This window comes from Dreissena polymorpha, chromosome 10 (assembly GCF_020536995.1).
Source record: "Dreissena polymorpha isolate Duluth1 chromosome 10, UMN_Dpol_1.0, whole genome shotgun sequence".
In the NCBI taxonomy this organism is placed as follows: Eukaryota; Metazoa; Mollusca; class Bivalvia; order Myida; family Dreissenidae; genus Dreissena; species Dreissena polymorpha.
The window spans coordinates 80,636,878-80,664,739 of NC_068364.1; the positions used below are offsets into that span (position 1 = coordinate 80,636,878).

A 27,862-nucleotide genomic window follows, 5' to 3' on the forward strand; every position below is an offset into this window, starting at 1 on the left:
GAATTGAGTGTAAAACTGTTCTATCTATTAAGCCTTTTCATTCGAGATAAAATTGTTTCATACAGTAAAACAGTGTTACAAAGACGCGGATATGTTTCCAATGTTCTGGTGGTATACTCAAATCAGCCAATGGAATAAATGAAGTGTATTCATTCGTACCTAGCCGCGGGAAATTTTATTGGAATTTTATTGGACACTTACAAAGGTCAGGCTAAGGTGAAAAGCTGGCTTATGCAGCTTACGCAGAAAAAAAGAACAATAAGCTAGGGCTCGGGGGGTTGGGCCCTCTCCACCCTTTATCCTACGGCTTAATTTTCCGGATTTCAAATTTGGGACAATTGACACCCCTGCAGTGAGTGAGTGAGTGAAGTTAGGATCAGCAGACGATTTATTCCATGAATCAATCGGAGTAGTCCGGAGATAGCCGGTGTATCACGATTGCGATAAGATAGCGACGCGTCAGTAGCAACGGCTACGATTATCGAGCAAAGTTATGCGAAAATGTTACGGCGCTATAGAAAGGCGGCTGTAACTTGGTCAATAATGATCCGATTTTTATAAAACAAAGTTTCATAGAAACCTGAGTAATTATGTTTTTATAAAATCTCGATTTTATTTACTTACAATAAGAATTTATAATGCCGCGATCGTTGAAGAAATAGCGCTAAGAACTTCCAAATCGCGACGAGAATGCTGTTGAATAGTTTATTTGAAAGGCTTTTGCTGATAAAATATTCTTGTATAATTTGGTATTCCAAACAGTTAAAACCTTATAAAATATTATTATTTCAAAACGGATAGATATATGTGGACACATAGATCTATGTCTCTGATTAAAACAACATTACAGTATAATAAATGCTATGATCGTTCGATCCAAAAACGGTTTCAGTTACACTTATTTCAATATTGATTGTGTAGATTTTTTCAATTGTTTAATTTTCCTTTCATTTAGATCTTATTCATGAGTTATAGGTTATTAAAGTTTTGTTTGTAATCCAGTTTTTTTTTCTTTTGGTAATTAAATTAAGCTTTCAGTATCGTTGGCTAGGATTTCGCGAAAAGAAAAAAAAAACATTTCACGCGCGTGTTAATCGTCGGATCAATTAGCGAACTGAAGAAGATGCTTTTTTCTTTATTCTTGAGAATGAATTAAAAGAAGGGATCCTAACTTCAATTAACAGTTTGCGTTGTTGATTGATTTTAATTGTGTGATCAGTGGCCGCGGCCGGCGAATTATAGTCATCTCGCAGCAAAATTTTAAATAAATCAACATACATATTCACGATCAATATTCATACAATATTGCTGTATTTGTATGAAAGTGACCGCACCTAATCTTATAACCATATTGAGTTTAAGGTATCACTCTAAATTATCATTATCAGATTACCAACTACAATGTATAGTATACATGTATGCAAAATCATGAACTAGTATGTTTTACATTGGACAACCGGATTTATATACGTTTTTCGTTTAACATATTTAGTTGATAATACAAGTGTTCAAGATATGTGAATACATAACAAATGTTACTCTAACGCATTACGAAACAATGTTAAGGAACGTTTTCTTTAAAAATAATTACTATTAACAACACCTCACTTTAAATTAATTAGTATTTGGCATGAGTACATCAATAATTTTCATATTATGGCATACAGCACTATTTGATGTGTTATCGTAATTATTATTCAAAGTCCCATGTAAAAGGAGTTTATTCAACTTGACTTTCTTTATACTAACGACATAACACAGCGTGATATAGGATATACGAGCTTTTATTAAGTGACTATAATACAGATACAAATAAGCATTGGTAACAAAAGTGTGGGGTCTTGGTCAAGCGCAGTTAACTTATGAGCCAATATGAAACAAGAACCTTTCATTCAGAATCATGTTAGGCATGTAGAACGAATATGGCATGAACTGACATATTAGTTTCATTTTAAGCATAACATCACTCATTCATAATCGTAATAGAAACTCGCGGTGCATCGCTCTTTTCTCCAAAACACATTACAATGCCGTGTTGTAACTCAGGGGATATTTGGGGGATACAATGCAAATGGATTTTTGACATAATTTTTTTATTTCATTTGCATCACAAAGTATCTTTCATTGTAAATTAAACTGCTCGAACAAATAATAGTAATATAAAAAATATATCTGAACAGAATGCAGATAAGCTCACAATTACAAGAATAATACACCTAAGGTTAATACAACGCACTTCAGGCAGGTTATAATTGAAAATCAGAAAACCATAACTAACAAACAAATTCGTTGAATTGGTACCACCGCCAATTTCAAAATTTTGTGACAGATGGACGGGTAACGCAAACTCTATATCCCTTCGCCTTTTGCGGGGACAATTCTCAGACACACGAACCGTAGATAACAATTGAAATTCAGACAACCATAACTAGTAATAGGACAAATTAAGTTATACATGGAAATTCAGTAAATAATTACTGTCAATCTGCTTGATATGTTTGGTATTTAGTATATTTATCGGTTGTTTAATTATCCATATAGTGGAGCTATCTGCTTGATATTTTAGAATGGCCACAGAATATACTAGTCTAGATAGATTATGGATAGATTGTTACATCCTATTGCCCTCGAACCAAACCATGAAAAAACAAGGGCTGTTTGTAAGGCATGCATGCCCCCCTATATGGGCTGGCAGTTGTAGTGGCAGCCATTGTGTGAATACGATATTGGCACTGTGACCTTGACCTTTGACCTAGTGACCTGAAAATCAATAGGGGTCATCTGAGAGTCATGATCAATGTACCTATGAAGTTTCATGATCCTAGGCGTAAGCTTTCTTGAGTTATCATCGGAAACCATTTTACTGTGTCAAGTCAAAGTGACCTTGACCTTTGACCTAGTGACCTGAAAGTCAATAGGGATCATCTGCGAGTCATGATCAATGTACCTATGAAGTTTCATGATCCTAGGCGTAAGCGTTCTTGAGTTATCATCCGGAAACCATTTTTCTAAGTTGAGTCACCTTGACCTTTGACCTAGTTACCTGAAAATCAATAGCGGCCATCTGCGAGTCATGATCAATGTACCTATGAAGTTTCATGATCCTAGGCATATGCGTTCTTGAGTTATCATCCGGAAACCATTTTCTATTTCCGGTCACCGTGACCTTGACCTAGTGACCTCAAAATCAATAGGGGTCATCTGCGAGTCATGATCAATGTACTTATGAGGTTTCATGATCCTAGGTCTAAGCGTTCTTGAGTTATCATCCGGAAACCATCTGGTGGACGGACGGACGGACATAAGGACGGACCGACATGTGCAAAACAATATACCCCCTCTTCTTCGAAGGGGGGGGGGAGGCATAATAATAAAAAGCATATTGTGTGTCGTTGTTGTTTTTTCTATATTACTGATCAAATATTTTTACTTGCACTGCATGTTAAAGATACACATTTTCACACAAGATACGTGCATAAAAAACAAACCACTCAAATATAATTGACACATCAATCGAGTAATAAAAATTAATACATGCATATATGTTCAAACTATTGATCATATATATACCTTCTTTTTTTATTCAATAAAAGACATACAATGTGTACAATCATGTATATGATCATAAAACAAAGTGATACTATGTAGCAGCAATAATCTTCAATAATGTTATACAAGATATGCTAATATATACTTGTTTGTTCTTGTGGTTTCCTTTTGATTAAAAAAGGTAAATATGTATTATTTTCTTTTGGGGTGTTTGTAAAATAAACAGAATAGTGATGAATATGGATAAGTTGCATATAGTGGGTAGAAAGCATACTGGACTTGTTTATGAAAATTTAATGTGTTTCCATTTTTGTTCAAATATATATGAAGTGTCATTGTTTAGGGCGATTTCTTTTTCAATCTGAATCTTCAGTTTTAAATCATTGATAAAACAATTCATTGTAGGTCTTAATTTTCTGTATTTCATGCTGAATATAAAATATTTCATTAATATAATTATGTAATTAACAGCGTTATTAACCTCTTGTATTTTGAAGGTATTTACCCCTAAACTGATGTCTAAGAGAGATAGTTTTACATTTAATTGTTGTTTCTCTAGAAAGGTTGTCAATTGATTCCATAGAGATTGAATATGTTTACACTCCCAGAAAAGGTGTTCTATTGTTTCAATATGTTCACTACACATATCACATAGATTTGTGTTGGATAGGTTGCATTTAAAAAGGTGTTTATTTGTAGCTATGATTCTCTGGATGTATTTATATTGAAAATTTCTCAGTGTGCGATCAGTAGTTGATTTATATGGCATCACAAATATTTATTTCCAATTAAATTCTTTTTCTCCAAAAAGGTTTTGCCATTTAGTTTGAGCTTATGAGATTTTGGCAGGGTTTTAAATTTGAAGTGAGAAAATGTTTTGTTTGTTTTGTTAGCTCATCTATTTTTTGAAAAAAAGAGCTATTGTCATCACCTTGGCGTTGGCGTCTGCGTGGGCGTCGGCGTCCGGTTAAGTTTTGTGTTTAGGTCCACTTTTCTCAAAAAGTATCAACGCTATTGCATTCAAACTTGGTACACTTACTTACTATCATGAGGGGACTGGGAAGGCAAAGTTAGATAACTCTGGCGTGCATTTTGACAGAATTATGTGCCCTTTTTATACTTAGAAAATTGAAAATTTGGTTAAGTTTTGTGTTTAGGTCCATTTTGTTCCTTAAGTATCAAAGCTATTGCTTTCATACTTGCAACACTTACTAACTATCATAAGGGGACTGTGCAGACAAAGTTATTTAACTCTGACTGGCATTTTGACAGAATTATGTGCCCTTTTTATACTTAGAAAATTGAAAATTTGGTTAAGTTTTGTGTTTAGGTCTACTTTTTTCCTAAAGTATCAAAGCAATTGCTTTCATACTTGCAACACTTACTAGCTATCTTAAGGGGACTGTGCAGGCAAAGTTGCATAACTCTGGTTGTCATTTTGACGGAATTATGGCCCTTTTTTTACTTAGTAACTTACTTGTAAATACTTTCATGCTATCATGAGGGTACTGTACCTGGCAAGTTGAATTTTACCTTGACCTTTGAATGACCTTGACTATCAAGGTCAAATTATTAAATTTTGCTAAAATTGCCATAACTTCTTTATTTATGATTAGATTTGATTGATACTTTGGCATAACAACTTTTACCTGACATACCACAATAGACTCCACCCAAACAATCCCCCACGCCCCGCCCCCCCCCCCCCAGAATCCCCCCCCCCAAATTTTTTTCTCTTTTTTTTAAAGATCATCTAATAAATGACTAAACCCTCACACTATACCCGTCTCCCCCCCCCACCCCCCAAATTTAAAAAATAAAAAATAAAAATTGTTAAAAACCCACCCAACAAACCCCCCTCCCCCCCAAAAAAATGTATTTTTTTCTTATTTTTGGAAGATATTGTAATAAATGACCACACACCCACACTATACACCCCTCTTTACCCCACCCCTCCCTCCTTTGTGATTGAAGTATTGAGATAGGTCCCTTCACCTTTAAAAGAAAAATAGATGAGCGGTCTGCACCCGCAAGGCGGTGCTCTTGTTTTGTTTTGTCATTATGTTTTCTACGAATGTTTTTTGAGTACATGGTGTGTTAATTGTATTGGTTACAGCTTTAATATGTATGGGTATACTTTTGATCAGTGTGTAGTATTTCAGGAAATTACTTGTAGGTATTCCGAATATGTAGCATAAGTTATCAAAAGAATAAAAGTCGTTTATTCTGTAGTCGTACAATTGATAATGTTTCGTTGAAACCAATTTTTATAGAAGAACGTTTTATTGTTAGTAGTTATGTCTTTATTGTTCCACAGAATGATTTTACTATTTATTTTGGTTTCTAAATTATGAGTAACTTTACACCATGCCGATAGAACATTCGATAGAAATGTGTTTTGGTTGAAATTTCATCTATGATATTATTTTCGATATTACATTCAAAAAGTAAGGAGTCACCATATGTTTTAAGAATTTTCTGGTAGAATAATCTCCATTTACTCGTATTGGTATTATCCAAATATCTTTAAACCCAACTGCATTTGATTGCATTCATATATATACCTTCTTCTCTCAAAGAAGGTTATCTTGAGAGGAAAACAAATACATTTGAATTGATTTCATATTTTGTTGCTTTCCTTGCTTTCTTGTTTGTTGTTTTCATTATGTCCACAATTATCGAACGTATGTTGACCGATAGCTTACTTTGAATGTTTTTATGACGTTAAGCTTCATAGATGCGACTGCCGTTTACATATGAAGAAGCGATAAGAGCCAGTAAAGCAATCAGATGTGTTTTGCATGACAGCATGACGCCAGAGCCGATTTCGTGTCCCTTTTTGTTGTCAGAACCAGTTCTCTTGTTCTCCAAGTAGACATATACCCTAAATTGCCCGCTTATTTCACAAGTCGCTGTCCCCCCTCAAAACCGGGTGCGTAGTCATCCAGCTGTATCTTTTCGAGTGTAAACGCCAGTAGCGGAGAACCTTCAAATTGTTACCAAGAGATTAAGCATGCATACACTATAATCACGAGCAGAGACTACTTTGGTATTTGATTCATATTTGTAAATTTAAAACAATGTACTTAAACATTCCACGCAGACCTGAGGACTCGCATATGCTGCTAAAGGTTCCCAAATAAAAAATTATAAATAAGCTTGTAATCCGTTTTGTGCCATAACTTTTGTAGACAGGGCACACAAGTTCATGTAACGATCGACTTGCTATAAATGTAAGAATACTCGGAAGCTGACCAAAACCTATTTAACGGATATAGACATAAGTTCATAGTAGAATAAATGTTGCAAAAATATCATAATATAGGCTGCTATTGCACGGTATACTACGATCATTAACAGCCCTGTGCGTGCGGATTATTGATTCGTCCCGATATCGATTATACTGTCTATGATTTAATTAAGTAAGAGAGCTTTTTAAATGTTCTGTGGTATAATTAAATAAGCGTCTTAAAATATCCGGAAGTTTCACAAAACGGAGCAGTTTTACCACTCGGTAGTTTTTGTTAACCGAAGGAAAAAAAACTGGTTATTAGATTGGCGAATGTTGGCGGGCGGGCGGAACAAGCTTGTCCGGGCCATAACTTTGTCGTTAATTGTGAGATTTTAAAATCATTTGGCGCATGTGTTCACCATCATTGGACGGTGTGTCGCGCGAAAGAATTACATCGATATCTCCAAGGTCAAGGTCACACTTTGAGTCCAAAGGTCAAAAATGGCCAAAAATGAGCTTGTCCGAGCCATTACTATGTCGTTCATTGTGAGATTTTAAAATCAATTGGCACATTTGTTCACCATCATTGGACGGTGTGACGCGAAAAAGAATTACGTCGATATCTCCAAGGTCAAGGTCTCCACGACTAAAAATAGATTGATTTTGAAACAAGGGGGTTAAATATGAACAATCAGTAACAATGCACATTTTGAGCTTTCTCCCTAGTTTATCAGACTTTTTTTTCAAATTGACATCAAGGTCGCCACGAGTAAAAAATATATTGAATTTGAAACAAGGGGGTTACAATGCACATTTAGAATTGTCTCCCTTTATCAGACTTTTTATGCCCCCGGATGAAAAGATCGGGGGTATATTGTTTTTGGCCTGTCTGTCATTGTATGTGTGTGTGTAAGTGTGTGTCCCAACTTTTAACTAAAACTTTAACCTTCTTCAAAACTTTTGCAATATTGAACATAGCAACTTGATATTTGGCATGCATGTGTATCTCATGGAGCTGCACATTTTGAGTGGTGAAAGGTCAATGTCATCCTTCAAGGTCAAAGGTAAAAAAAATAATCAAAAACTTTAACCAAAACTTTAACCTTCTTCATAACTTTTGCAATATTGAACGTAGCAACTTGATATTTGGTATGCATGTGTATCTCATGGAGCTGCACATTTTGAGTTGTGAAAGGTCAAGGTCAAGGTCATCCTTCAAGGTCAAAGATCAAAAAAATAATTCAAAGCGGCGCATTATGGGGCATTGTGTTTCTTACAAACACATCTCTTGTTTTTTATATTGAAAACCTGGTTTTGTGACAATTTTGTCCCTTATTGTTAAATGTGCATAGAAATTTAAGTATACGACGAGCATATTGATTTTGACACTAAACATTTTTCAAACACCTAGTGATATCGGCTATTTTAATCAGTTGCAGATTTGATGTGTATTTTCATCATCTTGTATAGATTATCTGCAAAAACATTCGAATTACACAATCGAACTGATTGATTGAATATGGTGTATGCTAGCAAGGTTTAATTTGTCTTTCCCTACATCTGTATTAGGTGACGACAAGTATACCGTAGGTCATTTCGTCGAGTTTGAGTCCTGTAACAAGTAACAAGAACACACCGTCACAAATAAAAGACATAAAACATGCAATGGTCATGTTCACAGCCCGATTTTTTGTTCAGGTTAGCGATCTGATTTAGCATAGTTTTGATATAGAGCCAAACAATTGCCATTTATTTGAAATAATTTTGAAAGCCATTCATTTTCAAAATGTCAATAAAGACATGAATGGGAAACGTCATGGCCTCCTAGTCACCATGTTCTATTGCCGATTTATAAAGATAATTGCATTGAATATTTTGAGATTCTAGCAAATATTTCTAACAAGAAACGTTGAACCTTTGTTAACATAAAAATACATGTAATTGAAAAAATGAATTAAAAGCTATGGTGGCAAATTTAAAACTTTTGCAGCGGACCGGAACAATTTGAAGAAGCTTCAGAGAACTAACAAAGGAACTTTTTGGAAATATGTCAAGAAAAATTCGCTCTACTGGTTTCAGAGGTTTCACGTAAAAATATATTTATGCACGCAATCTTACATGCACGCACGTACGAAGAACATTTATGATATAGCTCAATGACATTTGCTAAAATATCGGTATAATCATCGCTGCTACACGGGAGCTCTTAAAGCATTTTATTTGTCAAATTGTTCGATTGAAAATTTACCAGAATAATGTACATGCATGTGTTTGTTAAAACGTGTAAGTTCACATATGGACATACCTTAAGACAAATCATTTGCGTATTCCAAAATATATCATTTACAATATACGGCCATATTTACCTTGCGAAATATGTTCTGTAACTTGTCCTCCCTCGTCAAACAATACAATGATGTTTTCATGTGCGTAACCTCTGTCTGTAAGATATGCTTCAACGGCATCGGATACATGTTTTGCAGCTTCCACGTCGACTTTACTATCAATTGCATCTCGAAAGAAAAATTTTTTTTCGGTCAGAACATCGCTCGTTTCGTACTCTACTGTTTTATTATTATAAAATACTGAGTAGCGAAGGTTATCTTTTACAACTGACCTTAACTCTGTACTACTGTAAGCAAATCTAAATGATCTTCGTCCTGATGAAAAAATCACGTCGTTGTAAAGCCATGGAACCCACTTGTTATTGACAGCCCACAAGGCATCGGCATTTGGAGCAGTTTTCAAATCATCAATTGCCACCGACGCCCATTTTTGTTTACACCCATCGATTGCTGATATAAAAGCATTGTTTATTTGATCGTCCTTAGGCTTCCAAAAGTCTATGACTAGCGACAATTCCGATTCAGAATTGTTGTTTTGAAATCTCGTGTACTGTATTTCAGCCAAGACACCGTATGAAACAAGGCGCGCGCAGTACTCAAAAAATGATGTCGCACGGGTGATATTGCAATGATTTGTGTCGAGAACCAATGATATTAAATTTGGACGACCAATAATGTCATTTGTAAGCAATCTAGGCAGGTCGCGTGTTTTTGTTCTCATGTTGTCTGCTTTGTAGTCGTCCATAAAATTCTCCTTGCTGTCCTGTTGTTGATCTGGATATGCTATATATCTTCTTATGTTTTCCATAGTGCTCATAATACTTGCAGAATATGTTTGCAAAAATGCCATGTTTTCACTTAGTACTACATCCGCTTTTAGGTCTTGTCTAATGTTTTCTAAATTTTGCTCCATAGTCTTAGTTGCGGACTTAATAAGCGCAGCGGTATCCTCCTCGACAGGTATTCCGATCAACGATGCAAGTTTTGGAAAGATCTTCGATGAAACAAAATGGACCGCATCCTTGACAAATGTCATACCTACTTCCTTGGCCAATATCATAACTAATTCCTCCTGCGATCTCGCAACATGCATTCCGCAGGAGACTACGATGAACATCGCAAATGCTCGACCTAACGTAGGAGCCATGGTCGACGACAAACTAAACTTTCGATAAGCGGTACAAATCGTATATAGTCTTGATTTTCAAGTTATTAAAGGGATACATATTAAATATATAGCGCTTATATTGACCGGTATTGAAATTATAGCAACACATAAAAGATGTACAAAATAAAGGAATGCAATTAAAATATCATACAAATCATGTTAAATTTTGAGACGCAAAAACTGCGGTATGCAATTATTGTATCGACATGTGTGCGCAACAATATAGTTTTTACGTTGTTATTTTGCAGTGACTAAATCAAACAATATTTAGCTATTTTTATACGTTATTCAAACATTTGTGAAATCGAATAACCTAGAACATGTAACTTACTAATCATGTATATATCTTGCTTTAAGCAGTTAGCAACCGAATTACATAAAGCCAAGTGTTCAGTCCAAAGATGAGACGTGCTATTTTTGATTTTTCGATAAGAAACGGGAACACGTCAATCAAATGCATTTAAACTAACTGTAATTTAGATAGATAGATAGATAGATAGATAGATAGATAGATAGATAGATAGATAGATAGATAGATAGATAGATAGATAGATAGATAGATAGATAGATAGATAGATAGATAGATAGATAGATAGATAGATAGATAGATAGATAGATAGATAGATAGATAGATAGATAGATAGATAGATAGATAGATAGATAGATAGATAGATAGATAGATAGATAGATAGATAGATAGATAGATAGATAGCTCGATAGATAGATAGATAGCTAGATAGATCGATAGATCGCTAGATAGATAGATAGCTAGCTCGCTAGCTCGCTAGATCGCTAGATCGCTCGCTCGCTCGCTCGCTCGATCGCTCGCTCGCTAGATCGCTCGCTCGCTCGCTCGCTCGCTCGCTAGCTCGCTCGCTCGCTCGCTCGCTAGCTCGCTCGCTCGCTCGCTCGCTCGCTCGCTCGCTCGCTCGCTCGCTAGCTCGCTCGCTCGCTCGCTCGCTCGCTCGCTCGCTCGCTCGCTCGCTCGCTCGCTCGCTCGCTCGCTCTCTCGCTCGCTCGCTCGCTCGCTCCTCGCTCGCTCGCTCGCTCGCTCGCTCGCTCGCTCGCTCGCTCGCTCGCTCGCTCGCTCGCTCGCTCGCTCGCTCTGCTCGCTCGCTCGCTCGCTCGCTCGCTCGCTCGCTCGCTCCTCGCTCGCTCGCTCGCTCGCTCGCTCGCTCGCTCGCTCGCTCGCTCGCTCGCTCGCTCGCTCTCCTCGCTCCTCGCTCGCTCGCTCGCTCGCTCGCTCGCTCGCTCGCTCGCTCGCTCGCTCGCTCGCTCGCTCGCTCGCTCGCTCGCTCGCTCGCTCGCTCGCTCGCTCGCTCGCTCGCTCGCTCGCTCGCTCGCTCGCTCGCTCGCTCGCTCGCTCGCTCGCTCGCTCGCTCGCTCGCTAGCTCGCTCGCTCGCTCGCTCGCTCGCTCGCTCGCTCGCTCGCTCGCTCGCTCGCTCGCTCGCTCGCTCGCTCGCTCGCTCGCTCGCTCGCTCGCTCGCTCGCTCGCTCGCTCGCTCGCTCGCTCGCTCGCTCGCTCGCTCGCTCGCTCGCTCGCTCGCTAGCTCGCTCGCTCGCTCGCTCTAGATCGCTCGCTCTCTAGATCGCTCGCTCGCTCGCTCGCTCGCTCGCTCGCTCGCTCGCTCGCTCGCTCGCTCGCTCGCTCGCTCGATCGCTCGCTCGCTCGCTCGCTCGCTCGCTCGCTCGCTCGCTCGCTCGCTCGCTCGCTCGCTAGATCGCTAGCTCGCTCGCTCGCTCGCTCGCTAGCTCGCTCGCTCGCTCGCTCGATCGCTCGCTCGCTCGCTCGCTCGCTCGCTCGCTCGCTCGCTCGCTCGCTCGCTCGCTCGCTCGCTAGCTCGCTCGCTCGCTCGCTCGCTCGCTCGCTCGCTCGCTCGCTCGCTCGCTCGCTCGCTCGCTCGCTCGCTAGCTAGCTAGCTCGCTCGATCGCTCGCTCGCTCGCTCGATCGATAGATAGATCGATAGATAGATAGATAGATAGATAGATAGACTTGCAAGTACTTTATTGACCCGTAGCACTTTGTACAAATTCAGGCACGTACACACAAACAGTTTTAGGGGCCCGTTCACGGATCGACTAATTCACTTTTTCCAAATTGGTGGACGAAATAAAAGTACAAGTTACATGTATAAAAGAGCAAAATCAAACGAGTATAAAACCATCTGTCGCGAAATCAGATAGATGAGGTTTATCTCATGTCTGTATGGAAAATATATTTTCAAATATCTTTGATATTTTCGATAATCAATCAATGCTAGTAAATCAACATGTGAATTTTTGAAAAAAAAAGAAATAATAAAATTGATAAAACGTTTTAAAATTACACGTTACAATAATTTTACTTGTATCCTATTGTTCGTTTAAATTGTCGATGTCGATATCAAGTATATCATTTATATTAAGTTATAAGTGCACATTTAAATGTTATCTTGGTTATCTATTAGCTGGTTGGTTACTTGAATCGCCTTTTAACCCTGAGTATTCCGAGTCTATGACCTTAACTTTTGATGTTTCAAAATAAGTCATTTAAACAGAACCGTGAGGTCTTTAAAAAAAATCTCTGTATGAAATTGTCATTCTCTTAACAGAATAAAAAAATGCCCGAGTTGTACATGCAAATATATTGATTCTTAAGATTTTCATCAGATATTTAAATTAAAATGCATAGCTATCACTGACTCTACATCAGTTGTTCAAATCAGAATGCAGAGCTAGGCCGAAATATTTATTAGATGATCAAATATATACGCGCTAAATCTTTTAAAGGTTTGGAATCTGAATGCATATGCATGCGCTAAATCTTCGTCCAATATTAAAATCAGACCGTTTTGAGCATCTGAGGTCAATCTTGTGCATATTTATACATGTTCATTTAATCACTTGCTTTGAATCTAGTGCAATACCACGCGATCTTATTAGAACATCTAATCAATTTATAGTGCGTAGCCATTCTTTTTATTCGAACATCTTATGAATTGTGATGTATATCGTATGGCCTTACATACACATGTTTAGTTTTGATAAAGATCCCATTCATGTATATGCTCTGAGTTTTCACTGGGTCAAATAAATGTTGATTAATATAATTGGCATATATATTGGTTATGATTTAAATGTGACGAAGATCTAGTGCTTAGCTTTGCATTCTAATTTTATCATCTGATACAGATCTTGTGAATACTATGTTTTAATGATTTGGGAAATATCTTCTCCATTTCTATACATTCTGATCTCAACATTTGTTCAAGATCTAATGTATACCCATCGATTTTGATTGTAATGTCTAAATAAGACCCAGCGCATAGCTATGTACTTTTATTCAAACATCCGATTAAAATCTAGCGTTTGAAATGTATTATGATTAAAACATTTAGTAGAGATCTACTGCATCATAATGCAATGGCCTAGCGATGCAAGCTGATTTTCTGATAAAAGTCTGTTTCATTAATTATGCATTTTGATTTGAACATCTGATGCAGAAAAAGGGCACACATATGATTTGATCTTGAAATAGTACACACATTACCGCGTAATCTTTTCCGATTAACACGTCGTATGAAAATAGCTATGCATTGTTATTGAAAATATATGATGCAGATATGTTGCATAGCTATGAATTCTAATTGTAATAGAAGATGAAGATCTATTGCTTTGACATTATTTAAATTTGAACATCTTATGAAGAACTTTTGCCAAGATTTGCCATTCTTATTTGAGCATCTAAAAGATCTAAAAGATTGTCTTTCTTTCTACTTTGAACATCTGATTAAGATCTATTTGCATAGCTATGCTTTCTTTTTTGGAAATCTAAGGAAGATTTAACATTCTAATAGCCAAGATTGCCTCTGCCAGTATATGCCTCGTTGTGCCCATACTGTTCGAATGTATTTGTTATCCTGCAATTACCTTGAGTCGAGCGGTTCAGGAAACAACTAAAATAATTTCTGGATTAATTCAAACGGTGCCGCAATAAACGATGTACCTTTAAAAGATTATTTAATTCCCGTTAAATGCATGTCAAAATTGTTTATTTACAGTGTCTTTAACCACGCAAAGCCGATAGTTCCATACACACCGCAAATGACATACACTACGCGTTGTTTACCTTGAGTCGAGAGGGCACATCCGAAAAGCGAGAGTACTCGATGGCAATAGGCAATGAGGTCAACAAAATTTCGAAAAGTCGATTCACTGAACAAATTTAGAGACACTGAAAGATTAATGTTACCTTTCTTTATAACTTCTATTTACCATTTAATAAGTTTCTGTTTTATCGGTCGATCTTCTTTTGAGCAACACGGACACGAAAACGTGCTCAAGAATTGAAAAAAAAGGTTCGCAATTTGTTCAAATAAAATTTTAGCATATATGTTACTATTAAAAGATTTGATAAAATTAGCATCCAATAGGGACAGGGTATACCCACTGAACATGTAGATATCGGCATGTCACCTATTTCAACGATGTGCGCGCCCAGATTGTTCCATGCACAATTTTCTTGGAATCGTGAAAACGTAAAAGAATGTTCGTTAAAAAAATCAAGTACATGAAAGTATGTGTTAATACTAGCTCAGTGGTCTGCAATTTATGTGCAAGTTTAATGAAGAGTACCTAAACAATACACAGAATAGGCATAAATTTGTATTATTTCAGTTGAAGTAAGATTTTTAAATGCAATAAAACTTTGTTTCCTTATTTTAGTCGTGTCTGTAATTATTTTTAAGCGCAGTAATGTTAGTAAAACAAAATACTCGGAGTGCATGAGTGTGACGTCATCACGAGAACCGCGATTGTCCCACATTTTTATTTTAAGAGTAAAATATCGATAACGGAACATACAGGTAAGTCGCATATCTGGGGCTCGAAAAGGGGTATTTATTTCGTGTATTTATTTGATTAAATTAACAAAACATAAACACAAAAGTGTTTCTCGATAAATATTTTATTTTTATTTTCTTCCAATAGAGGGAATATAGACACACTTTATTAACATTTTATATTTAATCACCAATCGATTTAATACCTATAAAAATGAAATATGAATGTATTAAAAAATCAAACAATCTCAGGTAATTTGTTTATTTAACAATCTCCATTTAATCTTAATATTTCGATTCAAAGCATCAATCATTCAATCCGTTATTTAATCTCCCCTCTGAATAAAGATTCTGTATACTTTAATTCGAATGGCATACTAACACTACTTAGTTATAAGTAACACTGTTATAAGATCAATGAGTATACAAGTATACATATTAAAATACAAATCTGAATCCGTCAAGCAAAATGCTCATCCCTTCGTGTTTATTAGTAAATAAATAACGTGGAATTTTGAAAAAAGTGAAGTTAGGTTAATTTATTGATAACGCATGGATATATATTAATGCATGTTTGAGATGTTCAACTGTTATTTAATTATATAAAATAACAGTTTTTATTTATCTTATTTTTTAAATTTAAATTGTATTTATGTTACAGCAGACAAACAATAGATAATTATCGTTTTATACTTTGATCGTAGTTAATCATAATAAATCCTAGACATGATATTTTTTACACTTGTATTACCCATCTTACGCCTCTTCACACCTATTTGTACGGTGTATTGAATTTCTAAATGTGGGACAATCGGGACGACACCATCGATACATATATGTGCCCTAATATATTTTCTTTTTAAAACTCGACGACTAGTTTTAAGAAAAGTAGATTATAAACAAAAATGACCTTATATGTGTAGTGTGGTAACATAGTTTGAAATATCTTACATGTAATGTTCTGTTGTACATTGGCACACAACTAGGAGTAGAAATTAAATAATAATTACAATATATAACTGAGTTGGTACTACGCATGTTACTAATCATTCAATAACAAATCAACATAAACAGTATTTGATTCGCGATTAATTGTTGTCCATTAATCGTAGACATTTTTTTTTATTTCACATGCATGCATTTTAAATTTCGATATGTGCTATCGTTTTTCCATTCTTTCAAAACAAATGCAATTAGTAGCAAATGTATATGTCCATTTAATTTAATATAAGTGGTAATTCTACGAAAAGGCTGATAAAAATATATTAGCTAAAATAACTGTCCGAATTTATAATTGCATTGTCATTTAACAAATATTATATATCATTGCTATCATAACGGCAACTGACAAGTAATCTTTTTGAGCTATCATGAAAATTAGTACGGTCAGCCAGCGAAAATGTCAGATATCAGCAATCTAAACGACTGATAGCTAACCCAAAGTGAAAATATAGAGGCCCTAGCAAAGTTTTCAGAATAACTAAATACACACAAATAATAAGACTACTAATCTATTAAGTATCTGTTAAAATTAATGAAAAATATTAATTGGTGTTTGTAACAAGATTTAACTGTGGCGTCTCAACCATATCTGATTGAATAAGCACTGCGCTCCAAGGACTCAGTTCAATTTTTGGCGAAGTTTGAAAATGTGTTTGTTTTTTCGTTGAATTATATCACCTGATAGTTTTATTAGTATAATTACGTTTTCACAGTCTATCATTTCGTAAGATTATTCTGTATTTCTCTTCATGCTCCCATAAATTCTACCTTTTGGACTTTGTGATGATGGGTCGACCCTCGTTTTGCGTTTATCTATAGTCATATGATGAACACTTTCGCTGATACAGTATCAAGCTCAAGATTTCTGTCATAAAGTAGTATGTTGCAACCTTTGAGCAATTTGACGATAGCGAAAGACACACACGCACGTGATTGATATTAAAGGGGCCATTTCACGTTTTGATAAATTGACAAAATGTAAAAAGGTTGGTTCAGATTCGCAAATTTTCGATTTAGTTGTGATATTTGTGATGCAACAGTAATACTGAACATTTACCATGCTCTAATATAGCCATTATATGCATCTTTTGACGATTTGAAAACCTGAAAATTATAAAGCGTTGCAACGCGAAACGATTGAATAATTTGGAAAGTTCTGTTGTTGTCGTTATATTTATGGAAACTACGAGGATTGCTTATATATAGTATAAAATACAGCTGTTATTGCATGATGGTCGAGGGGTCTAAGTGGTAGACTTTTTACTCCAGAACTCCAGGGGTCAGTGGTTCGAGCCCCGTTGAGGGTTATTTATTATTATTATTATTATTATTATTATTATTATTATTATTATTATTATTATTATTATTATTATTATTATTATTATTATTATTATTATTATTATTATTATTATATTCTTGATTTTTTACTGGAGCTTTTTAAAGCAAATGTTTAGATTTATCAATAGAAAGCATTTAATGACAAACTTCAAAACATGCCAAAATCTGTGAAAAGGCCCCTTTAATGTATGCAAATTATAGAACTTGCATCTCTCTTACATCTAAACCACATGCAATAATTCAGTACTCAAATAACACACACTTGCATGCAATATTCGTAGTGCAATTATATGTGTGGTAGAAAAGATACGGTACATGTATAAAGGCAAAATAAGTACATACATTACGCTCTACACAGTTCACTTTGAAAGACACGTTATTTCATGCGAAAGCCGTATGTTCACAAAGCTTACACGCAAGTCAGTTTATCATTTAATACGTCAATTTAAATGGCTGGGTGATTAAATTTGATGATGATATGATTATATATATATGGTATTGTATGCGGATAGGGTAGGTATTTTTCTCCACTTTTTCAGAATGAAAGGGTCATACTTCAGAACACGTTGGTGCTTCATGCAGGCGATACTTCTGGTAATAAATCTTGACATGGAGCCCATGTCCACAAACAGTATCACCAAATAAAATACTGATTAGTGTTCACTTGTTGAGTCTGAGAGCGGGACAAGGTTCATTTGGCGAATTTATAATTAAAAGGCTATTAATCAGAGGTACTTAATACGATCTGACTGATTCTCGAACTTGGTCGAGATATTATGCCTTCGAAGAGTATCACTATGTTTTATAATAATTCCGATTAAAACAAAGCTATTAGAGTGCAGTCACGGTAAATATTGCCAATTGTCATAATATAGGAGTGCTTCAGACGATCTTGCAGCTGTTAAACTTGTTCCGAGATATATAGCTCACAACTACTATCGCCAAAGAGATACTAATAATCCCAGTGGCATTTGTCAACGTTGCGTTCGAAGATGAGTTTTGACTTAGATTAATTGAATTGATAAGGAGCAGGGAGAAATCAGTGCCAAAAATTCGCAAATTTTGTAATTTTAGTAATGGTTAACTTAAAAAATAGTTTGATTTCAACAATTTAGTTTGCATTCACGTGAGATTTTCAATTAAGATAATAATCTACATACATAGTGAATACTTTTTCAAAAAAGCATCACAAGCACTGCAGATAATAATTTTCAATATTGATCATTGCTTGAAGTGATTCTAACGTTTAATTCACTCAGATAATGAAAACATTTAGGCAGCATAGGCTCTCTATTAGTAGCAACTGCTAAACTTAAATTCATTGGGCCTGTGTCGATCACAATGTTTAAACGCTGTTGATCTCGCGTCCCGGTGTCCTTTCAATTGTTTATAATACCTGATGGTTATACAATAAATTTACAAACTTACAGGGTATGATCATTTTTATTTTTTTTTAAACAAAAACAAACACGTCTTAATGCCGAGCTAAGCCTTTATTTGTCAGTCAGCATTCCGCTGAAACATGACTGGCATGTATGTGCCCCGACCCGGGATCGAACCCGAGACCTCTGGATTTCAGCAAGCGCCTTATCCACTGAGCTATGGAGGCACATTTGAATGGTGTTTGCATTTTATTGCTAATTATTGGTTAGTGTTGCTTTTATCAACTTCTCTAGAATATGCTGCCCTATCCATAATATGTAAAATTTTCATAAATTCAAATATTACACCTCAGAGATATTGGTCCTTCTTAGTCTATATGACCGGTTTCAGTCTGTAAAATGCGATAGAGACACCCACGGCTTCGATCCATATACGGTTTGTGGCTGCCCGTCTGGTCACTATGATGCCATAGGGACCTCAGTGGGGTTTACTATTTCTTAAATAAACTTTGTACAAGAAGTCTTGCAATAAGACAAATTGTTATCACGTGCATTTATACTTAAACTATAGTATGTTATTCAAAACAAATATGTACACATGTTTTTGCATTTTTAATTTTCTGACGAAATGCTTAAAAAATTATTTGCGGATAACTTAAATTTAACTTACTAACATGAAAGCATGGACCAGTATAAGGCCGTTTATTCCTGGTACAAATATGAATGATATTTCCAAAAAAATGAGCCCGTTAAGTTTTAAATTAAATTTTTGCAGATCTCTAAAGAAATTTCGCGTTCAAAAATATGCCAATAAATTATCTGTTGTTAATAGTATTGATATATTATACATTTCATATCAGTTGTACGTGTTAAGGTGTTTATGTACACAAACTTATGAGCGAAACACGTTTTTGACCTGTTTCCTAAATGTACTTGACATTGAAGCATATAAAATTGAGCTAGCGAAATTATTGAAGAAATACACACGAGTCAGAAGAAACACAAGTGGTTTCTGCAGGTTTAGTTTTGTTAATGGATCCAATAATTGATAAAGTCGTTAATACCACACACACAGCGGCAACAGTGGCCATTAGTTTCGTGGTATTCTTCTCCTTGATCCTTGTTGAGAACGCCCGTGTTTGTTGGACTTGTTTGGTCTCCATATTTCTTCGAGTGTTATTGTTGGCGGGTATGTTTAATGACTCAATGTCACGTATGTTTTGGATTTTCTGTAGAGTTCGGCACTATTTGAAGCCGTCTTAGACATAGTTTTTATAGTATTAGAATTGATGGTTGGTTGGGTTGGGTTTTAAGCATCAATCCAGTTTTACCGCAGACAATACACGTATTTGTATATACAATGACGTTGCAGCAAAGTACACCATAACAATAGATGTCTGTAGTTAAATGTATCGTTCTAAGAGGACACAGTTGAGTAGTTCGTTGACGTTTTAATTGACGTTAGAACTTTAAACTAAATTGATGATTAGGGCCGTTATTCACAGCCACTTTGCACGCTTTTAAGTGAGCATATGCATTTCAACACGAGGTACCGTATTGTCTTTTTATACCGAAGCTAAGTCGTTTCACCAATCAGTATTGCTTTGGTTATAAATGACGCGATTAGTGCAGATTGATGTATCTTTCAAAGAGCCGAAGACGCAAAACGATTCCTAACGTCAAGGTTTATGGCAACGAACGTTGGTGCGCAAACGTAAAGTGACGTTATGTCGCACACGGCGTGATACAGCATCAACCAGTCAGTGATAGACTTCGTTCTCAGCATGCAATGCACGTGGATATCCAGAGCGTTTCCGCGAACGCCGACGAAGAATGAAACACACAGGCACCCGACCTGTATAAGTTTATTAAATTGGGGTAACAACATCATAATTGGTGGAATATGATTGTCCGTCTCAGAAACGTTAGCGAGAGCCCGTTTTCGATTTTTTTTCATATGCGGTTTATCCAAAAGAAATTATAATAAACATGAACGTGTGTACATTCTCGGCACGAATGGCAAACAATCGTTTTGCAAATTGCACACAATGTTTATATGTTATTATGTGAAAGAAATGTACAAAAAGAAAATATACCTTTAAATCTCCGATTGGCGATACAATGGCTGCATGTTTTCATTGAATGCGATATTCATTTAATATAATTGTTTTAGATGTTTTCAACCTGTTATAATACGTTATTTATATACGTTCATTCAATAAATTGCATCCAGTCAAACTTATTGTTTACATCAAATACATTTTTCATACAACCCAGACTAGCCGCATGCAATTTATAAACTTTACATTGAAACCTTGTCCGAATTACTATGATCCCAGCTTACAGTCTCTGGCAAGATAGATCTTATTGACAAGGGAAAAGACCGAACTCCGTGGGAATACATAGTAAAAACAGCATGCGGTGTTTCAAGTATCATCTTTTTAGGCTGTAACATTTCTTTGAAACTTAAATAGATTATTTTCGACTTCCAGACCAACAAATTAAAAAAAAAACACACACTGAGGTAGTATAGCGTAAATAACACTGCGGGGAATCATGTGAGTTTGTATTGATAGGAGAGACGGACCATGGCAATGCCTAAGTAGCTGAGAGGGCCCACTTATCTTTCGTACCTTTAGAATCTGTTTCCATGCGATCTAATTGTTGGGATAGTTTTCACGGATCAATTTAAATTTATCACGAAATAATGCATTTCGATATTTTAATTTCATTTAACAGATTTAATATAGTACGTATTCAACTATTTCAAAATATGAGTTTCAACGATATGTTGGTTAATATGACCAGCATATCGGTCCCGCTAGTTCTCATGAACATGCTAGCAAAAGCAGCTCAATAAACTCAGGGGTAAAGGCGACCAAACCATTCTCACTATTGTGCTCATTTTCTGGCTTAGCCAGAGTTCCGTACTTTTATTTTTATTCAAGTGATTTCTCACTTGACGTATCTCGTGTGACGTAAGTTCTGTGAGTTTGTAACATTACATTTTCACCAAGGTTAAAGTCAGCTTGATAAATAAACACAAATTATTATTTATGAAATCTTTAATTGGGACTTTTGGACAGTCATTAAGGAAAAAATACGCATACAAAATGTATATAAGTTTTGAGATTGGAAATGGGGTCGAATTTTGGCCCCAACTTTCACTGTTTGACAGCATAGGCAGGAATCGTTATAATTTTTCTGTTTAAAATCACAATTTGAAAAATATTTAACCATTCAAATGTCTGCATCGAATGTCTTTAAAGATCTTCAAATTGACTCAACTCTTATAATAATAAAGACTTATTTAAAGTATGCATTAGAGTACTTAGTAATCTACAGTGCCCACGTAATGACTGTAAGAGCTTTATTGGTCAACGACAAAGTGCATATGTACCCTAGGGCAATATAGAATATGAACCCAACGGCAATAGAGCATATGTACCTAACGGAAATATAGCATATGCACCCAAATCATTTGGGTCGTACCTAGGCATTCGGCAGTAGTCAGTACGCCCGTGCGTATAATTCAGTTTCAAACTTAAACAAATGAAAACTCTTAAAATTCAATAAATGCAATAAAAAGTGAGTGCTAAGGGGGTAGCGGTATAAATATGTAAACAAGCAAACAAGACGTCCACTTTTAGAGAAAAAAAAACAGTGGGTACAAAACACAACACAGACTTAACTCCAAACATACGAAGTAGTCTTTTTTTCACTGACGAGGGGTAATAATGACTGTGTAGACTTTACTCGTTATACGACTGTGTTGTCGCCCTTCATTTTTGGGGGAACCAATATTCGGACACCGGTACTAAATAATGTTTACAAGGCGCAAATTTTCAAATTGTCGGCGAATGTTTTAAGAGATATCGTCAGCAAAACATGTTCATTAGATGATACTCAGAAGCTAGCTCTTTTGACAGATAAGTGGGAAAATGTTCACAGCTTTACATTTCGCTTAAGGTTAGTCGATTGGTAGATCTACGAGTTAAATAAAAGTTAAGTATGCTCGCTCAAGACTCAGCGAGCATGCTGTTGTTACATTCAAAGAGTGTTTCTTTTACAGTTTAATCACAAACGAATTTAATTTTCTGTTTAATACTAAATATCCCAAATAAAATCAGTTTCAGCAGAAAATAATGACGGGCTTAGTTCTTGGCGCTACATCGCACCAGGTTTGACAACTCGTCTAAACAAATACACACGCCGTGGGCGTGTCACTACATTTTTACAGAGTCGCAACAAAAAAACGGACATGAGAAAGGTTTCCATGAAAAATCCTTAACTTTGTAGAGGAAAAAAATCTAGGAATAAAATTGCCAAATGTCGCTGAAAGATAACAACAAAACGCATCTTCTACAATGAAATCCAAAATTTTCTTGGGGAGGAAGCAGGAGTCAAACATTTCCTCACATTTACATACCCATTCACTCGCAGTCATAGGCTTCTTGATTTAAAGCCTTGACACTCAAACTTAATAGATTATGGTCAAAAATATATTTGCAGTTGGTAATGTTTATTGAAAATATTTATTTTTCTCAGTTTTTATCAAGCTAAAATTCGAGGATAAACATTGCCAAAATGTGCCTGAAATGCAACACCAAATTACACCTTTTGCAAAGAAATTTAAAAAAAAGTTCTAGGAGAGGACCCCATACTCCCGCCAGCAATAGAGTTGAACACACTCGCACACCTATGCAACTACGGATCCATTCTCCCTCGCAATATGGCTTCTTGGTTTATAAGCATTGACTCTTAAACTTAGCAAATAAAGTATGGTCGAAAGTATATTTGCTGTTGACAATGTTTAATAAAATATTTCCTTTTATCGGTCTTTTTCATATTTTTTATTATTATTTTTCAATGATGAAAAAAAAGCCAAACCGTGGCTAAAAGATAACACCAAAATGCACCATCTGCAATGAATTGTCCAAAATTTTCTTGGGGGAGGCCCCCAAAACCTCCCCAGCAGGAGGGAAAAACCCCTCCCGCACATACCCCACAATCGCAGCTTCGGTGCTCGATCGTGCTTTTAGCTGAAATAGCCTCAGAAACGCCCCTGAAATGCAATAGGGTATATGTATCAAACGAAAAAAGCAAAACGATTATAACTTCGACAGGGTATAGTTACCGTCTTGAAAGAGTAAATCCAACGTATGGCGCGTGTACTCGGGTATAAAAAGGGTCGTAAATGTAAAACACACACACACACACAGATGAATGGCACCATTCAAATGAAATATTATAGATTATAATAGCATGATAGTAATAATATACGCACAGATGAAGCGAGTGTTTGGCACCATAGATAAATATTTAGCTGAATCCGAAATACCGTAAGCGTTATAAATGGAAACGTTTATACAAAGGATGATTAGTGTCACGATATTCAACAAAATCAAAGACCTATAGATAACACAGATTGGAAACTTCGCGCCTTATCGGGCTATCTGTTATCTATAGGTCTTTTACAACATGTAAATCGTTGTCTACGTTGTTTCAGCTTGGCATTGTGGGTAAAAATAAATACAGTTGTTCGATTTAAAACGAAAGAGCAAACGCCAGTATCATAGAGTGTAGCCTTGACATGCTTTAGTTACACAATGCGAATCTTAGCCAATTAATTTAGTTTAAACCTATGTATTTAAGATCGATTGCATCGAAAGCCGATGGCTGATTGAAACGCGTACGAGAGATCTAAAGAACGCTCCCACAGCGAGGATCGAACCATGACCTCACGGTCGCTAGGCGGACACCATATCCACTACGCGACGGCAACCTCTTCGGCAGTTGCAGCAGCAGTATCGCTCGATTGGTCTTTGTCGATTCGGGTACTACTTACATGTACCTCGGGTACTCTTAAGTATACTTACATGTACCCCGGGTACGGTAAATATACTTAATCGTACCTGGTCGACATTAGACTGTACCCGAGTTGTATTCCCGCAAAAAATCCGATGTCGTAAAACGCGCTACCGATTATCTTAAACAAACTTCTCTTTAAATATAAAACTGCATCAACATGCTTTTTGAGTATGAGTTTCGATAATATAGAGGCCATTTTACAGAAAATTGACATAAATGTGAATATAATTTAATTAAAAAAAATAGCCGACAACGACCGATTTAGCGTCAAATTTCCCGGGTACGTTTTAATATATTTACGGTACCCAGGGTACATGTAAGTATACTTAAGAGTACCCGGGGTACATGTAAGTAGTACCCGAGCCGACAATGACCAATCGAGCAGCAGTATCCGTACCAGAGGCGATAATAGCAGAAGTGGAAGTAGCAGTTGTATATGATTTATCACAATATAAGCGTTCTGTTTTCGTTGGTGTCTTTATCTTTTTCTATTTCGTAAGTATTGTTTATTGCAGAACTGTATGCAACATATCAACATTGTATTAGTATGGTTTTAACTAGTTGTCATCTGGCGTGTTCTGCTGTGATGCTTCGGTGTATAGAGTAATAAACGTGCCATGAATAATAAAACACGCTTTTTTTATTATTTTACAGCAACAGACAGGCACATATGTTTATTTCAAATCGTCAAAGATGTTTGGTAAAATTTTATTAAAAAAATATTTTTTATAATTAAATAATTATTTTTAATGAAAACAGTAATGTGTACTAATGAGCTGCATTTTGGTTATCTAAACGGTCGTCGATTACAACTAGTAGCGCTTTAGTGCCGGCTTAAGCACCGTTGAGGCCCATAGGCTGTGACACTTTTTTGCTCCGGGCACCGGTCCACGGCTTAGTGCCTAGTCGATTTTACTCGTTTAAATTAGCCTACCATTTCCAGGGATCGCGCGCAATCTGAACGCATCGGACAGTGGGCTACACCACACCGTCTCTCTGATGTATGTAGGCGGCCGTCATATTGGATTTGGAACTACTTTAGAAAACAAGATGGCGGCCCCTCGTAAAGAGGAAAAATTTAAACATGTGTTTTAGCTCGTCTTTTTCAAGATAACATTCTTTAAGTAATAATTTAATGTAGATCTGTGAATTCCCACAACGTACTTAAAAACTTGTTAAAATTTAAAGATGCCATTACTGACATACGTGTAACTGATAGGGAGTACACAATTTTAAATTTACTCGATGTCAATACTATAAGTTATAGTATTGACATCGAGTAAATATAAAAATTAAATCGACTGTTTTCGTTATATTTTGTGAGATACGAGGATTGCTTACATAAACTTGATAAAGTATGAAACACATCACTCATTGTATTAGCATGGATGGCCGAGTGTAGTTGCAATAATCCAACTCCCAGCTATTGACCCTCCGGGTACGTATGTACTCATAAAAAGCTCAGATCATTTAAGAAGAACTAGGCCGAGTGGTCCAAACGGTAGACTTTTACTCCACGGGGTCAATGGTTCGAGCCCATTTGAGGGTTACTTTTGCTCGATTGGTCATTGTCGGCTCGGGTACTACTTACATGTACCCCGGGTACTCTTAAGTATACTTACATGTACCCCAGGTACGGTTAATATACTTAATCGTACCCGGTCGATTTTAGACTGTACCCGAGTTATATTTCGCCCTAAATCCGATGTCGTAAAACGCGCTACCGATTATCTTAAACAAATTTCTCTTTTAACAAAACTGCACTAACATGCTTTTTGAATATGAGTTTCGATAATAATTTTAATATAGAGGCCATCTTACAAAGACCGAATTAGCGTTACATTTCCCGGGTACGTTTTAGTATATTTACCGTACCAGGGGTACATGTAAGTATACTTAAGAGTACCCGGGGTACATGTAAGTAGTACCCGAGCCAACAATTACCAATCAAGCGTTACTTTTTTATTTTTATTCAATTTTATTCTTTTATTCTTTTTTTTTTATTGCAGCTTTTTAGATCCAATGTTTGCATTTATCAATATAGCATAGAGTCTATAATGAAAAAGATAATTTTGGGAATTCTTATGTTATTGTTAGATTTTGTGACATTTAAAGGATTGCTTATATAAAGTATAAAATAAACCACTTACTATATGGGAGCACTGATGGCCCATAAGTTTAAGCTTTTACTCCAAGGGTCAGTGGATCGAGCCCAGTTAAGGAAGACTTCCTTTCTTTTGTTTTCTTTTTTATTATTTTTTATTGGAGTATTTTGCTCAAATGTTTACTTATCAATTTAAAGTATTTAATAACAAACTTCAATACATGTCTAATCTGTGAGTGTGAAAACATCCCTTTGATATTGCTAGTTTTCCTCTTACATGCCCTTGTATTTTAAGATAGAATACTTTCCTCTCCAGAGGAAAGAGGTATGGGTTTGAATCCCATCGGGGGCTTCAGAGGATGATTCATTTTGAGACAAATGTTAATATTTGCTTTAGTGTATCCCAAAATTAGCCTTATATTAAATATATAACTGTGAAAGATAATTCAAAATAATGTTTGTTTCTATATACATTGTGATCCATGGACATGAACATTCAATTATGCACGAAACATGTATGATTTGAGGGAAGAATACGACAGCAAACTTAAAATGGACATTCATTTAAGATTGTTAAGTAACCAAAACTATAAATGTTGTAAAGCTTAAAATTGTGTATGACGTCCTTGCTTCTGGACAGCAAAACAGTTTAGGCATAAATGATTACTCTTTTCTTTAGAATCAACATTGATGCATTATTACTTAAGCAAAGTTGAACTTTTTAAAAACTCGATGAATTTGGGAACTGAATTTTTCATGTTCGTTACCAGTACTGAACATAATGTTACTGGTGAACAAATGCCTTCTCTCTTTACACTCTACAGGGAGATGGTGTTTTTCATAAATATCCAGGTTAATTTGTATAAATACCGGGTAAGACCTCGTATCATATTTATATACGTGTAAGCTATACATTTATGATGATGACATTTTGTGTTTCGCTGTAAATTTACAGAGAAAATATACGACAGCTGCATGTCCAGGGTTTTTTTTGCCCGATTTTATAGCCGAAATTCGGCTATGTTCCCAATCCCAAAAAGTATACTTTT

At 36.0% G+C, this 27,862-nt stretch overlaps 1 protein-coding gene across 1 annotated transcript; it reads right to left on the reverse strand.

The window, feature by feature from the left end:
• Window positions 1-5,460: 5,460 nt before the first annotated feature.
• On the reverse strand, window positions 5,461-10,271 carry LOC127848291 (uncharacterized). The gene is made up of 2 exons (XM_052380666.1): window positions 9,148-10,271; window positions 5,461-6,535 (listed from the first exon to the last, which is right to left on the reverse strand). Exons 1-2 carry the CDS (start codon window positions 10,241-10,243, stop codon window positions 6,447-6,449), a joined length of 1,185 nt encoding a protein of 394 aa, XP_052236626.1. The 5' UTR covers window positions 10,244-10,271; the 3' UTR covers window positions 5,461-6,446.
• Window positions 10,272-27,862: the final 17,591 nt, after the last annotated feature.

What these genes read in the sequence shown, in the direction of transcription:
- LOC127848291 (XM_052380666.1), bottom strand. Translation starts at nt 10,243, where the DNA reads ATGTTCATCGTAGTCTCCTGCGGAATGCATGTTGCGAGATCGCAGGAG. An exon ending in TACAGAACATATTTCGCAAG is followed by an intron (nt 6,536 to 9,147) that starts GTAAATATGGCC and finishes AACAATTTGAAG; the next exon opens with GTTCTCCGCTACTGGCGTTT.